Source organism: Nematolebias whitei, chromosome 9, assembly GCF_014905685.2.
Source record: "Nematolebias whitei isolate Nwh7 chromosome 9, NemWhi1, whole genome shotgun sequence".
NCBI classification, from domain to species: domain Eukaryota; kingdom Metazoa; phylum Chordata; class Actinopteri; order Cyprinodontiformes; family Rivulidae; genus Nematolebias; species Nematolebias whitei.
Window position 1 is genome coordinate 36,618,631 of NC_056506.1, and position 18,437 is coordinate 36,637,067.

The 18,437-nt window shown below is 38.0% G+C and overlaps 1 protein-coding gene across 1 annotated transcript in view; it reads left to right on the forward strand.

Annotated features, from left to right (window-relative positions):
- The window catches only part of clstn2a (calsyntenin 2a), a 139,798-nt gene that overhangs the window by 63,673 nt on the left and 57,688 nt on the right, over positions 1–18,437 (forward strand). The window contains exon 3 of the mRNA XM_037681347.1: positions 16,132–16,327. Coding sequence (XP_037537275.1) covers positions 16,132–16,327 — 196 coding nt within the window. The remainder of the gene's footprint in view (positions 1–16,131; positions 16,328–18,437) is intronic.

The following is an 18,437-nucleotide window of genomic DNA, read 5'->3' on the forward strand; positions in this document are numbered from 1 at the left end:
TTGAACCACTTTGGCATAACTGCCACAGAGGAGTTGATGGTGGAGAGGGTGGGCCTAGAAACCATTTTATCACCAGCAAACTGTTTTTTTTTTTTTTCCACTATGGGAGTGTACTTGTGGGACTCCAGTTTGTTTGTGGCTTCTCGGACTGATGAAGTCATTTGAATGAAGGACAAAGCATCTCAACAAAAGAAGAAACCATCCAGATGACCTGACTGAACACTGTTGTATTTTTTACTTTTGATATTTAAAATGTATTATTAAAAACACTGTTATTCTTTAGTTTTTTCTTTTTTTAACAAGACAACTTGCTCATTGCTCCAGTTTATCTCAGTATTTCTTGGCTTTTAAGTCTCAGACTACTTTAAAATAAAATGTGCAGTGTTGGTCGTGTGCAGAATTTGATTTTGATTTTTATCTGGAAAAAGCCCTTGCACATTCTGACATTTTTTTCCTTGACCGGTAAGTCATTTAACTGTCAGCTGGTGACCCGCATAACTCGAGCAAACAGCATTTGAGTGAGGAGCACAGGAGGAGGTGAGGAAGGAGCAAAAAGAGGGCATCCAGAGGAGTGTGTGAGGTGTGTCAGGACTAAAGGAGGGCAAGACTGAGCGGAAACCTGAGTGCTGATGTTAAGAGCTAAATAATTGCTTACTGCTGTGAAACCTGCTGTGGAGGAAGGCAGAAGGAGCATAGGGGAGGAGAAGGTGAGGAGGAGGAGGAGGAACAGGAGAAGCACTGATATACTCAAGAGATGGTAGAGCTATTTATAACTGCATTAGTTATCTCTCACAGTAGTTATCTCCATCTCTTGCTGTTGGCTTTCTTCCTTTCTGGCTCACATTTAATTTACTTATTTAACCTTTTTCGTCTTCATGTTACTGTTATCGATGTGTGTCTGTTTTTATTCTTTTCACTTTTTATTTACGTCTATACACTTTTTACTTGAATTTATTTTATTTTTAGGACTGAATTCACATGAAAAACTTTAGGAAATTTAAACAACCTCCTGCCTTTTTTATTTTTTAAGGACAAAATTGTTGTAAATTGTAAATGCAACTGTCTGAAAGCAATTAACATTTAAACTGCATTTTTTTTCATCACAGGTGTCTTTTTTTTATAAATGCTCATTTTGTCTGGTTTCAGTAGTTAACAGCTTTGAGTACTTTTTGAATATCAATGCTCTCTGTTTTAGCATTGAACTGACACTACATCTTTACGTAATTGAGTCAACCATCAACGCTGACAGAGAAGAGAGAGGAGGATTCATGTAATGAATTCTAGTCCCACAGTTTCAGAAGGTGCAATTAACATTAATTGCATCTTGGACCACTGAAGCCCTCAGCAGACCGAATGTGTATTGTTTGCAATAATGAATTCTCCCTATAGTTTTACTGTGTTATCCAAGACATCTGCAGTCCTGTGTGAAAAGATAACCTGAGTGTGTGCATCTGTGTGTCCATCTTCTTCTTGCCTCTGTGGGCTATTAGTTTGTCACCATGAGGTGAAAGAAAATTGTGTGGCAATCTCTCGAATGCAATTAGGAAGTGGCCTGCCAACTAAAATAGCCTCTAATGAATCGCTCCTGTCTTTCTTAAACTGACAGACGTACAAGGGCTGCAAAAGGCTGACAAATACCACCATTTTTGCACAAAAATAGAATATATGTGCTGGTTTTGCAAACCTAAGTCTTATTATCGCAGTATTACAAAGTCATTTCCACCTTTCACTTTGCCAGTAGCAGCAGGTGATTACGTTCAGTGGGCTGAGGGCTACGCATGTACTCCTAGAACTGGAGTTAATACTATTTTCTCCCAGGGAACAAAACAATTGGTGGTTCTAAATTGACTTTAGGAGTGGGTGGTTGTTTGTTTCCTGTGTCTTTGGTCCTGTGATAGCCTGGCTTTTTGTCCAGAGTGTGTCTCGGTTCTTCCTCACTGACTGCTGGGAGAGGCTCCAGGCTCATTGCAATCCATCCATCCATCCATTACCTTTACCTGCTTCTTTTTTCAGGTCACAGGGGTCATCGTTGCCCATATTCAGCCACCGCTGTCTGAGAGGCGGGGGACACCTTGGACAGGTCTCCAGTCCATCACAGGGACACATTGAGACAAACGAAACAAACAACCATTCATTCTCTCTCTCACACCTAGGGACAATTTAGAGTTACCAATCAGCCTAACATGCATGTTGTTGGTCCTGTTTTGTTTACATTTTGCACACACTGCACACATCTTGCATCAGCTCCATGCCTTACTTCCCGTTTCTGTATTTTCATGTCAGCATTACAGCATCACATGCAGGTCTGGCATGGTTACTACAGGGTTTAAAGTTGTTTTCATTTTCAGTGTTCTCCTGTGAATGAAGACCTTTTTTAAAATGCTGTGGAGTTCACAAGAATATTTTTGAGACAAAACAAAGAAAAAGTTGTTTTGGATAATAAGTGCCTTTCCATGTGGACAAGATCTTTGTGGTGCAACTTAAATCAGGAGGAATAATAATACAAGATTCAGATACAGATATGCCAAGATTCTAATACAAGAAATGGAAATGGGAGTGGTAGTGCAGAGGTGATTTGTGATCTGTCTGGTGCTGGTTCAACTCCCCGGACTGACAACATCAAAATGTGGGTGGGAAAGGTGAAGCACCCACACCTGCCTCCACCCTCATTTGCCCCACTCTGGGCCCTTGAGCAAGGCCCTTAACCCCCGCTATCTGCTACCCCGGGCACCCTATATGGCACCTCTCTGCTCCACAAAGAGGGCTGTGGTAGCTCGGTGGTCTGTAGTTGTGTCAGGAAGGCATCTGGATTCCAAACAATTGCCAAGTCTTGGTGCAAGTTAGTTTGCTGTGGCGACCCCTGAAGAAGGCAGCAGCCAAATGAAGAAATATATTTGGAAATGGGAGATGCCACCACATTAAGGACAGAGCTATCATTGGCTTGAATACTGAATCAAACAAACCTGTCACAAAAATCCAAGAAAGTTCAATCTGGTCCTCTGGACATTCAAAAAAACAAAAAACAAAACAAAGCAAAAAAAATGTAGAAACGTTTCGTCTCTCATCCAAGAGACTTCCTCAGTCTGAGCTGCTGTTTTCAGCTCAGTCTCTTAAATAGCACCTTCTCAGAGTGGATCAGCCAGTTTTGCTGCTGACAACAACTGTCACAAAAATGTTGCACATGCTATTCTGGGCTGAAAATAAATCAAAACAGGAAACTATCATTGGTTTTCTGTCCATGTTTTTAGACTATAGAAAATAAGTTTTTAGACTAAAGAAAATCTTAGGCAACATCAAAGCCTAACAATGAGACAATGATAAAAAGATGATAAAGGCAAGTCATTTCTAATGTGCTCACTAGGGGTTGAACGAGTATATAATTTTTAAACTCAACATTAACATAATAAAACCCGGTAGAACTCGAGTAATTGATGACGTCATAGAGCTCAAGATACAAAAATAAATAAATAAATAAAACCGCAAAAAAAGGGTAATTATTTACAAAAAAAAGACCAACAAAACATTGAGAGCGTATATTATGCTCCTACCATTTATCATACTGCAAATAAGTCACAGGAAAAACTAAACTATTAGTTATTATTATTAAACTGCAAACGTGAAGAAACATGCAGCACATCAAAAACGAAACTTAAACCGAAACTGGTTCTGGTTCGGTGGATTGGACCCGGTGTTACACCATACTCTGTGACCTGCAACAGTGCAACACCGCCCCCTACGGTCATACGTGGTCACATAATATGACGTCACTACGGATACTCGACGTAACATTTTTAACCTCGATAGATGTCCTAGCAATCGATGTGTAGATTACTTGAGTACTCTGTTAATGCCCTAGTGCTCACACACAACCTCAGCAAATGAAGGCAATTCTATGCCTGTTAAGGATATTATTAGTAGTTGGTTATTGAGCAAATAGTCATCTTGACCTAGCAGAAGCTGTCCCTAAATGTCTTTTCCTCCACAAATATAAGCTATCATTCTTGGCATGAATAAATACATAAATAATCAAATTTAAAAAAACTTGACTTATATACAACCTGTCACTGCTTGGTCTTTACAGACTGTACTGCTGCTCTGTCAACATCTGAGCAAATGTCACCTTGAGCTAACGCAGTAAATCTGTGTAAAGGCTTCTATTCTGCATTTCTAGATGCAAAAGATTTATAATCACATTCATTTCAGTTGAAATGTCTCTCTCAATCACTAGTGTAAATAATACCATTTATTTATTGGCATTTTTATTTTTTGTCTTATTGAGTAAAAACCAATTTCTAGTTTTATGGGACAAAATAAAACCTTCAGGATTCTTGATCTTTGGTCAGAACAACTATATGTAACTATAACATTGTTGTTGTGAAAGATGTGGCCACTGGAAACGGTTGGAGCAATATATAATTTTATTTTTTAAAAATAGTTCAGTGTTTCCAGTATTAGTAGTAGTAGAATATAGTAAAGAAAGCATTCAATATATATTTTTAAGCATATAGACAATGTATTAGTCTCTTTACCTGTTGATAACCAGATCATGTTGAAAAATGAGAGCTGGTTCTCAAACATTTCACCTGGTAAAATAAAGGTGAAATAAATAAATAAATGTGAAATTAATTACTTAATTTATTTAAGAACAGTTAAACTAAATATGCACTTTAATGTAGCAATAATTCAAAAGAGCTGTAAAAGTATATCTATATAAATCAAGGAGAGCAATGAAAAAATGGCTTCACTTAATTGAGTGACAGAAGCAGCAGAACAGCAGAGGTCAAAGGAAAAGGTCACTGAGTGAAGCAAAGTTCATAAGTTTTTCCGCCTCAGGGAAAAAGCTGCATTTGAGTCTCTTTGTTCTGGCTTTAATGCCTCTTAGGTTTGCTTTGTTTGCTTTAACACCCCTGCAGTGCCCACCTGTCAGCAGCAGAATCGTTTCTATATCAGGTGGTGATGAAAGAGGTGAGTGAACTCCCCTCCACCCACCAGAAAAATACTGTCAAAATATAAAATGGTTTTAGATTCTTAAGAAACTAGAGTTGTGATGGACTGTCTTTATGGTCACTGTGTTGATCATTCACATGAAGTTATTCAAAATATGCACCTTGAGATCCTTGAAATTAAAGACCATTTCTGTTTATTTGAAGAAAAGGGAATAGAGAGTGTTGTCTCTTTTTTAACTCCACAACTATTTCCCTTGTTTTTTCCGCATTTATGCAGAAACCGTTTTCTCTGCGCCGCTTCACAAGTTCTTTCACCGCCTTCCTAGATACGACGCATCCCTCTGGGATTCCAATACAGTGCCATTAAAACCATATTGCCAGCAAAATTTACCAAATGTCTGTCCAGGTATTTAGCTATGATTTAACAGTAATGCTCGCTGCAGGAGGTGGACGACTCATCCATGTTGAGAATAATAAGTGAGGATGAAACACTGCACAGCTAGAAATTATATTTGTCCCGACAAGTAGGTTCTAGTTATCATGTGATGTTTTCAATTCAGTCATTTGCAATTTATTGACCAGTGTCTTCAGTACAAACTAAAGTAAAACTGTAAAATACAAAAAATCCAGGCCTCCACCAAACTGCAGACCCAGATAGAGATCTGCCAGCATGTGTAGGAATTGTTTGCTGCACACTGGTGGACGGTCCTGCTCCCGGAGTGTCAGGAGATCCTTTGTGGTGTCTGGCGGAATCGAAGTGAGCTAAAGCCAGATATCAGTGGCTTTGTCTTTGCTCACCACTTCGAGGGGTTACGATGAGCCAAATTATCCTGTGTGCTCTTTTTCCAATGAGCTGGCGTACCCAGAGTCTCCCAATGGACCGGCAAGCCCATAGTCTCTTGATGGGTCCAAGAAGCCAGCGGGAGCAGAATTCTCCCTGGGTCCAGTCGTGTTTCCAGTTTTTAAAAAGACTTTCAGTTCTTTGTGTCACTTGTGGCATCATTAGGAACTGAACGTTATGTTTGTACACTATCCGTTGTTTTTAGTTGTTACCTGTGTTTGGACCAGTACCCTCCATTATGTGCCTTTGAAGGTCTCTTGAATAAAGATGCTTTAAGTTTTATGCTGGATCCATACCCTGAGTCCTCTTATTTCCATCTGAGTCACCACAATGTGATGGAAGAAAATAAAGGGAAAACTAAACTATAATTTAAACCTTTTAAAGGCATCTTACATGTTTTGAAAATGTGTCTGATTATCTTGTTGTTATAAAAAGTAAAATTAACAAAATACATTTTGATTGTCAATTATATGCACAATATTTGCACATTTTGAGTCAAACCTGTATGGGTAGTGGTTTATTCATTTATTTCAACATATAAGCAGTTTCCTATGCTTTCTTTTTTTTACAAAGGAAAATTTGTTCTGCACATTACATTTTTTAAATGTGTTTCTCTCCTGTTCATATACAGCCTGTTCAGGACTAGGTTAGGTGTGCACAGCAAGTTACCATGGCAATGCACCCCCTCTAAGAAGTTAAGCCACATTCATGTCCCAGCAAACTCCTGATTAAACCTTGCTTAGCCTAAAATCTTTAGTGGTAGTATCTGCCTCAGGCGTTGCAGAGTTCAAAGCTTCATGAGGTTTTGCACAGTTAAAGTTCCTCATGCATCGTCCCCACTGTCATCAGACTTGAGCTCCTCGAAACTAAACCAGGTACTTAGAATATATAAAAAATTCAAGTTAAAGCTTCAGAAAGGGTTTAAAACATATTTTAAAAGTGATTTTCTTAGTTTGTCATATATGTTTAAAAATGATAGTTGCCAGGTTCTGCAGATGTTTAGAGAAGTTCTGAAAGGAGTGAAACAAAACCCTGTGTTTCTACAAAACACCCTGTAGATTCTGCAGGTACTGGCTTATCTGGTAACAGTGAAATAAACAATAAAGTGTGCACCTCAATCGGAACCATGCACCAACACCTGCACTTATATGGCTTAAAAAAGGTAACAAGCATTCTTTACAAATATATATTTAATAATAATAATCAGGACTGTGTGGCTAAACAACATCCCAGCAGTTAACAGACAAGAGTTGGGGAAACAATGGGCCAACAGAGAGAAACATGAGACAATAAACCCTGCATGGTCACATTCATTCCTAAGGTTGATTTCAAATCTCCAATCAACCCAACATGAGATTTTGGACCGTGAACACTCACACATTCACAGGTGAAACATTCAAGCTCCACACAGACCAGAAGGTAAAGATGAAACTTGAATCGTAGACCTTCTTGCTGTGAGATGACGGAGCTAACCACTGTATAACAGTGCAGCTTCACTATAGACTGATGAATTTAGAGGAATATTGAATTATTATAGGTCTTCAACTGTCATGAGCAAATAATGAAACAAAACTAAATTTAGAGTCCATTGCAAGACATTTTAAATTAAATTAGAACATTTTAAATGTTTTTAAGGTTCAAGGTTCTTTATTGTCATTCACATCACATGTGGTACATGAAGTTGAATGAAATTGTGTACTCAGGGTCTCGGTTTCATCCAACAGTAGCAAAAATATAAATTTTAAAAAGAAACGGTAAATAAGGATCTAAGATACACTAAAATATATGTTAAACAAACGCAAAATGGTACGCTAAAAGATCTAAGATATACACTAATGACTAATAGTGCAAAACAATACACTCAACAACAGCAGCACAAACATGAGTCTTTATGGGTAGATGAGTACAAATGAATGAACACAGCAGCATGAAATAATCAGCAGCATAGAAAATCAGCAGCATATATCACCAATCAAAGTTGCATAACTGAGATTTTTTTCACAGTGATAATCCTGAGTAGGGATTCGTGAGTCTAACAGCTTCAGGGTAGAAGCTGTTTCTCAGTCTATTGGTTCTGGACTTAATGCTCCGCAACTTCCTTCCTGAGGGGAGCGGTGCAAAAAGTGTGTGTGCTGGGTGAGTGGGGTCCTTCATGGTGTAGGTGGCCCTCTTCCTGCATTTGGAGGTTTAGATGTCTGTGATGGTGTGGAGGCTGACTCCAACAGTCTTCTGTGCAGCCTTCACCACTCTCTGTAAATCTTTTGTTTCTGCAACTGTGCAGCCTCCGTGCCACACATTGATGCTGGAGAACAGGATGCTCTCCACTGCACACCTGTAGAAGGAGGTGAGGACTGAACTTCCCAGTCCAGCCCGCCTCAGCCGCCTGAGGAAGTAGAGTCTCTGATGTGCCTTCTTGATCAGACTGGAAATGTTGTTGCCCCGGTTGAGATTGTCATTTAGGTGCACACCCAAGTACTTGTAACTAAAGACCACTTCCACTGCAGATCCTCCTATATTCAGAGGGGTGTAGGTGAGTTTGCTCTGTCTGAAATCCACGACCATCTCCTTAGTCTTCTTCACATTGATGTGAAGGTTGTTCTTTCTGCACCAGCTCTCCAGGAGTTCCACTTCCTGCCTGTAGCTGGACTCGTTTGTCATGCATCCAACCACCGCTGTATTGTCTGCAAACTTTACAATATGACAGTCTGGATGGGTAGGTGCACAGTCATATGTGAGCAGAGTGAACAGGAGTGGGCTCAACACACAGCCCTGAGGGGAGCCAGTGCTGAGGGTTATGGTGGAGGAGGAGAGGTTGCGGATCCTCATAGACTGCAGCCTGTTTAAGAAGTCTAGGACCCAGTTGCATAGGGAGGGACTTAGTCGTACAGTGTGGGTACCGGTAGTTTGTCCATCAGGGTCTGGGGAATCATGGTGCTGAAGGCAGATGGGAAGTCCACAAAGAGCATACGGACGTAGGAGTCCTTCTGTTCCAGGTGGGTGAGAGCATTGTGGACCACAGAGGATAGTTTATGCACATTTGCCACAACAGACACTCATGATCTATCATAAAAACAATTAAAATCTTCAAAGCCAATCCATCTGTTAACTGCCTGTTACTTTTTGTCCTTTTTGTGTCCTCATTATACACCTCACAGTGAGATAAGACAGATAAAATCAAATTACATTCCAGCAGAGAAAAAAACTCTTAAAAGCAACTAACATTATTTTTTCTTTCTCCTGCTCTCTTATTTTACATTGTTCCAGCCTTCTTCTGACAAAACCCCAATTTATAGTAAAATAAATCAAACAATTGTTCCTTCCTACTAAAAATCAGACATTATTTGTATTTTTATTACAAATTTTAATATGTGGCATTTTCCAGAAGACATTCATCTGTACAGAATGTAGACTGCATTAGACTTTATAACACTTTCTGCCTTATTAAGCAAATAACCACTGGAGGATACTTATAGAAAGTGTGGTATAAGATTTAGGCTGACTGTCCAGGTCTGGCATATAAAAATAAGGAAATCCATCTGTCATTCTGAAATAATACTTTGAGAAATTTGTTATATCTTAAAATACTTCTACCAGCAACATTTAAAGTGAGGATGTTTTTATAGATGCCACAGTTATTTTTTGTCTATTTTGAACGGTTACCAAAAACATAGAGCAAAGCAAAAGCTGGGTCATATTAATATGCCATGAAAGAAAGAACCACAGTATTCATTTTTAGAACTCATACATAAAAAAAAACAAAATATTTACACATAGCCATAATTCCACATGGGGGGGGGGGGTCACAGAGGCTAGAGAAGATGGGCCTGTGATCGGAAGGTCCCTGGCTGTAACTCCTTACTGACAACATCAAAATGTGGGTGGGAAAGATGAAACACACCTGCCTCCATCCTCATTTGTTCCACTCTGGGCCCTTGGGCAAGGCCCTCAACTCCCGCCATCTGCTCCCCCTGCTGCCCTGGATGGCAGCTCTCTGCTCCACACAGAGGGATGTAGTAGCTCGGTGGTCTGTGGTTGCGTTGGGAAGGGCATGCTGTGTAAAAACAATTGCCAAGTCTTCGTGCGAGATAGTTCGCTGTGGCGCTGTAGCTTTCTGTAAGTATGAGACTATCTCTGTGAATATGAGACGATCTTCAGGTCAACTAAAATATCTTTACTGTTTGTCCCAAAGTTCAAATACAAAAGTTGGGGTGACTGGGATTTTTTTGGTCGCTGCACCCAGACTGTAGAAACAACTGCAGTACCTCATGACTTGTGCTCCTTCACTAACTTGGACCTTTATAAATATAATCTCCAAACATTTTTATTCAGGCAGGCTTTAATACCTTCTGGCTTTCTGGCATTTTGAACCTTTTGCCTATTGTAAACAGCTCCATAAATAAATGTTGATTGATTGATATAGTGTATTGTTCTTGGATCTTTGTGTCACAGTGAGTGTAGTTACTGTGTTTGCAGGAGATCTAGTCATTAATTGAAACGGAAAGAACAATAATGACAGAGAGCTGAGCACTGGAAGCAGGGGATTAAAAAATGTTGCTTAATATACTCTGTCTGCTCAGAAACTTACTTTAATCAAATTCTTACGGCTCCCACCCATCATGCTGTCTCCCTCACACACACAAACACTTGCCATCAAATCTCGATACTGAAGCTTTTGTATCTCATACACTGCACACCAGATGGAGTAGCAGCAGTATTAGGAGAAGGAATTACACTGTAATTTTCTGTGTTGTGTTGAGGTTTGACTTAAAAAGTAACTTGTGTATACTGTGACAGTTGTGTTTTCAATGTTAAACAAAATATGACAGTTTGTCTTAGTTCAAAACCCACCATTACAGTCACAAGTAGGAATGCGCGATATTTACGGTACATGGTAGAAACAATCGAAATTTAGCCTACGATATAGATCTGTCTTCTACTGGCTAACTGCAGTAATGCTATGTCCGATGTAAAATCAGAGTTTTCAGTTTAATCGTTTTTTTTGTTGTTGTTGAAAACTGTGCGTAAGTGGCGTTAAAGTCATTTCTTCGAGAGCTAAGTAGTGAAGCTACAAGCTAACTACAGCTGGCTTGCCGTAGTGTTGCCTTATTCGGACGCATGCGCAAAAGGCTGAGTTCCATCGAAAGTTGTTGGGGGGGGGGGGGGGTTCCGTCGAAAGTTAAAGTAAGCGTTGGTCAGCTTTAGAGAAACCTGCTCTCTGATCTGTGAAAAGAACGCTGTTGTGTGTGAGTTTACTGCAAGACCCTCTGGTCAACGCCACAGATTCATTTTGTGTCAGCTCTCCATTAAAGCAGAAGGAGTCGCCCACTAGAGGTTTTGAGGGTGAATTGTTTCAGTGTAAAATGCTGCTCTGTTGCTGTTCATTTCTTAAGTGAGACGACTGGAAACTGTTGAGTTAACAACATATTATTTTGTTTAAAACATATGGCTAAAACTACATTTGATATCTTTTGCACTGTTATGCACTACAAGAAAGAAGCCTAATACTTGATATGTTATTTAAAAACTCTCTGGACCTAGTAGTGGAATTTTTTTTAATTCAAAATATATGATGGCAAAAGGACATCCTATGCTTTTTAAAAATTTCTATTAAGTTTTATACCAAAAACATATCGTGATATATATCGTTATCGCCACTCTTCACAATACATATCGTGATATGAATTTTATGCCATGTCGCACATTCCTAGTCACAAGTGCTTTAAGAGATAATCTCTGTCATGATGGTTATATGATTTTTTTTTCCACATTCAGACCATGCAAGAGTTAAAAATAATCGTAAACAACAAACCAGTCAAGGGAACACCTGAGCACACAGTCGATGATTACTGAAGGCTGATTGCATCACGCTAGGGATCTGGTACAGGTGGGAGTGTTTTTCACAGACTGGAGTGTGGCGCTTGGTGCGTTCTTCCTCCATTTCCTCTTCTGAAACAAATACTAGATCTTCCACTTCCTTGTGAAAATCTTTGCTCTGTCTCAGATTCTGTTATCCTTTTTCATCTCCGCCTCTTCTTTCTGAGAAGGTTCTGAGTCGGTGGCTCTGAATCTGTGGCTCCATCCCCCACCTCAAACAGAAACTGCAGCTTTAGGTTTAGAAGCACCTTCTTGTTTTGACTCAAGCACACCACAACTGACAAAACTAAAATCACAACACTACACTCTATAAAATCCAAATGCTCTACATATCACAAATCTCTCAAATCTCATTACTCACTCTTGTTTGAGTTGTCTATATCACCGCAGAACTTGTTTCAATTTCCATGTCTGTTTCTTCAAAATAACTTCGGGCCTTAGTCAGAAAGGAAGTTGGGAGTTGTTTGTTTGGCAGTGGTGGTGGTGAGAACAGATGGGGGGGGGGGGGGGGGGGGTGTTGCTCCATGAGACTGCCTGTCTTTGCAGCTGCCTCCAGCCTTGTCTAATAGAAATCTGGCAGTCTTGCATGGCCTGGCGTAATGTCATACCCCAAATATGGAAGGGAAGGGACTGTTTCCAAAGCTATGACGGAAAATCTTGAAATCGTCACAAACACTAGGTTTTTAAAACCCAGTTTGTGTTACTTTTCAACAGTTGCCCCAGAACAAAGGTATTTAGTTGTTATGCCTCTATCATATTTTGTTGAATATGTAACATGAAAACATGGTTGGTCTTTGACAGTGTTGGACTAAAATATGCATGCTTTCCATGTTTTCTTATTAAAAAAAAATGTTAAAAAATGATCATCACAAGACTTTATTCAGATATTTATAATACGAGGGTTATTTTTATTTTTTATTAGCTTTTTTCCGTTCTTTTTTTCTTCTTCTATGTTTCTGTGCTTTGGGGATTTGTTGGTAAAATGACCCAAATGCAGACTTCTGGGAAGCGGTGGATAGAGGAAACAAAATACTTTAAAGGGTCTGTTTTTTTAAATAATATTTTGTCAAACAGTTATCAATAGTTAGTACCGTGTCAGCCGTGACATAAGTTACAGAAAACGAAGCATGGAGAAAAGGGCAAAATACTTTGTACAGGCTAGGCTACCGGTAATTGTCAAACAATAGGTACAAGCATGGCCTATGCTCAGCACACAAACTGAGTAGTAACATAGATGTTGTTGAGATGAGAAAACTAAAAACTAAATGGTGTCATTCAAAAATGTAGAGGTTTATTGTTAATTAATTTAGCATTCATTCATGTATATTGTTTTTGAGAACCAAGTCCTCATTTAGCTAGCCTTTAGCTGAGCCTGGCTAAAGATTGTCCTGTTGTGCTCTATGACTGATGTCACAGCTGATAAGATACTAACTATTGATAAATACTAGATAAAACCTTTCTGCAAAAATGATCAGAGTTCCCTTTTAAGAGACTTTTAAAAAAGCAAATGTAAAAAAAGTATTATTTCCTTTGTTTGTCAGCTGTAGCTTAGGCAATTGCTGAATGAAATTAATTTTAGTCCACAAATTTAACAACTATAAACAAAATGTAAAACCTTAAATATATATATTTTTTATTTATCATAGATATTTGAACAATTTTCTAAAATGTGCTTAGTAAAATTATTAATTCAGGTTTAGTATTAAAAAAATTCTTATTTCATGCATACAAGTTTGATGTGTCACCGACTGAGATTTAAAGCCAAGTATAAGCAGGTGGTAAACCCAGCTAATTGAAATAAAATTGAAGGAAATTAAATGCTCTGTCAAGTCATTTTACGGTATGAATACACAAATTAGTTTCGGCTTCTTGTGACAACGTGTTCATTCGTGGAAAATGGTTTTCTCATTAATTGTGTTCATCTTGTCTGTTTCTGTTAAATTTGCAATTTAACATCCTGTGAAATACATATTTCCTGACGGCTTGACATTTTCAGTCCATGCAGTTTATTCTACTCGAGCTTCCTGTGGGGTATCAACAATTTTATGACTTTTCTTATTGAACTTTTTTTTTTTGCTGACTCCTTTACTTTTAATCTGCCTGTAGCAAAAATGTGTGTATTTTTCTTATTTACTTGAAAAGGTAACTTTTCCTTTATGATATAAAGGCCAAAGTATTAGATTTTTTTTTTTCATGTACCACAGAGGGGGGAAATAACTGTTTTCCAGGTAAGGCAAGCTAAATGGCAGGAAAGTGTGTGTGTGCACAAGTTTAAACTCTGAATTAGCTGTCCAGAACGTCTTATCATAATCATTTACATATACATTGGCATGTCACATACCTTCTTATTCCCTCTCCTCCACTTTACCACTTTATGTTTTCATGAAAGCTGTAACCCAAAAACATGCACTTCGTGCAACAGATGGAGCAGAAAATGGACTTGCATTCAACCCCAAACTGTTAGGTGGAAATACGTTTTTCTGCTGCCCTCCAGTAAGTCCAGGTTTATGCAGATGAGCTGCACCACCATGTAAAAGCAGCTTTATTAGCTCCAATCTTTGATTTTATGACCGGGTATATGATGATACAAAGGCAGGATTAAAAGGTTGTTCTTATCACCCTTCTTCCATGTCTGCCATGTTGTTTTACATACAACTGTATTGTATTGTTGTATTTTTGTACTGCCTTATAGTAGGACAACTTTAAATCTTGAAAACTGTGTCAGGTTTAAATCTTTGATCATTCTGCTATTAACAGCATTTTTATTTTAAAAAATTGTTATGGCAAAGATGAAAAAAGGTAAGTTAGGAAAGTAAAAATAGGTTAAATTAAAGTTCTGGCAATTCCTGGCTTAAAGAATACATATTGCACAGTGTCTTTCATGCTGAAGTTTTAAATGAAGATCTTTTTTATGATGTGAAAATAAAAACTGAGATGTAGCCCATTTGGTCAAACTTTATAAATCATAAAATGCACAGTCTCATACAATATTGCAAGATCTTGTAAGATGTAATAATTTTCAAAATATGAGTTGAGGACTGTCAGCTGCTGTACTAGCCCAATAAATTTAGCTCAACCCATCAATGGACTGACCAAGGTCAGAAGGCTGTGTCAACTATCGTGAATTAAATTGACTCCAAAAATTATGGCGTCCAAAAATTCATTTTCTGTTTGGTAAAGATGAGCTACTTCCACACCTAATTTTAGCTTAATATATGTATAAGTGGCTGAGTTATAGCCTGTTTTGTGTTTTCTGAGGTCTGTTGGGGTGGCCTTTTTGAATTGACTTGACTCCAAAATTTAATCAGTTGTAGATGTTCGTTAAGTGATTACTTTCTGAAAGTTTCTTTTGAATGTATCCAGCGAAATATTTTCTAAGATACAGAAAATTAAGTTGAATAGTTAATGGCTAAGTTTAAAAAAGGTTTGTGTATAAGGGAGTATGTATTTAGATTTGTAGCTTTTTAGAGTCCACTCTGTTCCTCCATCTTCTTAGTGATATCAAGCTCCTTATGGCTAAATTTTGCAGCTGTTTGTTCCCTGCAAAAAGATCTCCCAGATCCCTAAAACAAACTCTTAACAATGGGACAAACTGCTCAAATGACATCAGAGCACATCTGCACACAGAAACGCACAACACTCTGCGAGGACGGGAGATCGCTCAGCTGAAGAGAAATCAGAAAATATTTTTCTCCTTACTTCACAACAGAAGATGTACACTATAATTTAGTGAACGGCTCCCGCTGACAAAGGTTTCTGAAGAGAGAAATGAAAGATCTCTCAGAAGTCTTTAATCTGAAGCGACATCTGCACTGTAAAAAATGGCAGCAGTGTTTATTGTTAGTTTTTACTTCATTACCCACAGTTTGATTCATCCTCAGCTATCTGAGGGGTTTCAGAGCTGCTGCTGAGTCGGAGAAAATTACTTTTGAGGAAAGTGGATACATGGATTGACGGGCAGAAACAAAAGAAGTAAAAAAACATGTATACAACTGTCATAGCAGAAAATTACCAAATGAAAAATGTAGCTATTAGAAGTAGAATTTTTTAATGTTTTTCCCACTGTTCATTTAGCATGAACACAATATTAATGGAAGCAATCAGTATTTAGTATTTGATACGTGTTTGCAGAGTGCTTCTATGTAAACAACACTTTTTCTGTCCTTTATATGTTTTAAATTAATATAATCCATTATTTCATTTTAACAAGGTAAAAATGGGCCATTTTATTGAATTGTCTTTCGAGTTTAAATTTTTATTTACCGCTGTGTTTTTTCCTATGTTTTGCTCGCTTCTGTTCTTAAATTCATCAAATAAAATAAAAAAGAGGATTTTTATGACAAACACTAACAAAACTACTAAATGTGTTCGCATTTTAAAATCATTCACTAAAATGCTACAATCGTCATTTAATTTTTCTTAATGTAACTGAAAAGTTAATTTCTTATTTTCCTCGCTGGTTTCTTTCAGGAGAGATTTGTGCCTTCAAAATCTTTGGTCAAGACGCCCCGTTTGAGGCAGTGGTGTTGAATCGGACTTCAGGAGAAGGAGTCCTGAGGGCCAGTAGCCATGTGGACTGTGAGAGCCAGAAGGAGTACACCTTTATTATCCAGGCCTATGACTGTGGGGCCGGGCCCAGCGGAGCAGACTGGAAAAAATCTCACAAGTAAGTCGAGCAATGCTTGTTCAAACCGCTATTTTAGTTTTTCTAGGGCTGCATTTATCTTTTGTTATCGTGATTATTTATTTTATTTGTGCTGCCTTCTTCAAAATAATGTAGTATACTAACTGTATCCCTTTTAGCCCTGAACAAACAAAATTAAAGTTATGGGAGGTGAGTTGGCACAATGTGTTCTCACTTTGACGGGGATATGTCCCTACATACACCCACCTAATACAACGCTTGAAGGAGCAAAATACTTTTTTTTTCTAAACCATTGTACACTTGTTCAAAGATGCAATAATCTCCCCAGTTCAAGTATTTCTTTTGACAATGTGTCCACATTTACTCTCAAAATACAATTGTTTAGAGAGGTGTCTTTTTGTTGTTGTTGTAAGTACGTTTCACCGTAAACCAGGTCAAAGACTTGCTGTTTCAATGTGAGTCAGGATAGAGGCAGCGTGGAGGGTTGAAGTCAACCTGCTGCCCTTCCACCTCTGAACTGCAAATGTGGTAGTGACAGAACCATTATTATTATTATTATTATTATTATTATTATTATTATTATTAATATTATTATCAGTAGTAGTAGTAGTAATGTGTAATGAGATTAATCTAAACGGTATTGAAATGGTGTTATGAACATGACAAGGATGATAGAATACAGAGTACTGCACAAATAGTTGTATTTGGACAATTTTGCATAGAAAGGTTGCACACAGGATATTTCACAAGAAGACATTATACACATGTAAAACAAGGACCATGTCATACACATGTAAATTAAAGCATTGCAGTATGTAATGTAAAGCAGCTTTGTGGGTGAGTGCAGTCCTTCAGTTTAGTTTCATGGTTTAGTTGTGGGGCTGGAGGAGTGTGTGCTGTGTTTTCTAGTGATGCCTGAGGGGTAAAAGTTGTTCCTCAGGTGTGTTCTACAGGCTTAAAGGGCTCTGTGCTTCCTTTCAGGAAGCAAACTGGTAAATATTTTGTGTGCAGGGTGGTATTGGGTCCTTGATTATTTTATTCATCTGATGCTTTTTGTGTGCATCTGGTGTGGATTTCTTCCAGTAATAGCAGATGGGTGCCAGTGATCTGCTGGGCTGTTCTTTGATGTACTAAAGGGTCTTTTTGTTCTCCAGCCTGCTAAAATGGGCTCCTCCTTATACAAATTGATCTGCTCATCAATCACTTAGTATCTTGTATATATTACACCCATTCTCCATAACCTCCATTGGCTTCCTGTCACCTACAGAATTCAATACAAAATCGCTCTCATTTGCCATCGGTGTTTATATGGAAATTCACCAGATTATCTGAAGGACCTTCTTGCTCCATATTCATCCACCCGGTTCCTACGATCACAGAACAGTCATCTCCTCCACCTTCCACGAACTAAATTAAGGACCATGGGAGATCGGGCATTCTGTGTGGCTGCCCCCCACCTCTGGAACTCCCTCCCTGACTATCTGAGAGCTCCACAATCATTGACTGACTTTAAAAAAGGCTTAGACTTTTCTTTTGAAGCAAGCCTATTCTGCCTCCACATGATTGTATCACTGATTTTAGCTGATTTTATCATTGATTTTAGTTGCATTCTGTAGCACTTTGAGGTTTTTGTTAATGAAAAGTGCGTTACAAATTAAATTCATTATTATCATTATTATTATATTACAATCTTATTTAGTGGTAGACCAAAGCTTTGTAAGTGTAGGTAGGTTAATAACCCCGTAACCTGGTTGAGATTGTAAGACAACCTTTTAAATATTGTAAATATGCCTCATTCATATTTATAAATGTTACTTCTCATACCAAAAGACAAAGTTCAACCAATTTATTCCATAATCTAATTACAGTGTCACATTTTGAGTTTAATATTTTTATTGCACAACTTTTTTAAATTGCCATATCACAAAAAAGATCAAAGTAAAACATTCACATTTTGTAGACAAAAAGCTTGTTATTCAAATGTTCCTATTATAGTGGGCACAATTAAACTATGTTATGTAACACTTGCATTGCTTTGATATTAAACTAGATGTAAAACGTGTTTTTATTGATATACAATTGGTCGGTAACATGAAACAACAAGTAATAATAGTCAGTGAGGATAAAATGT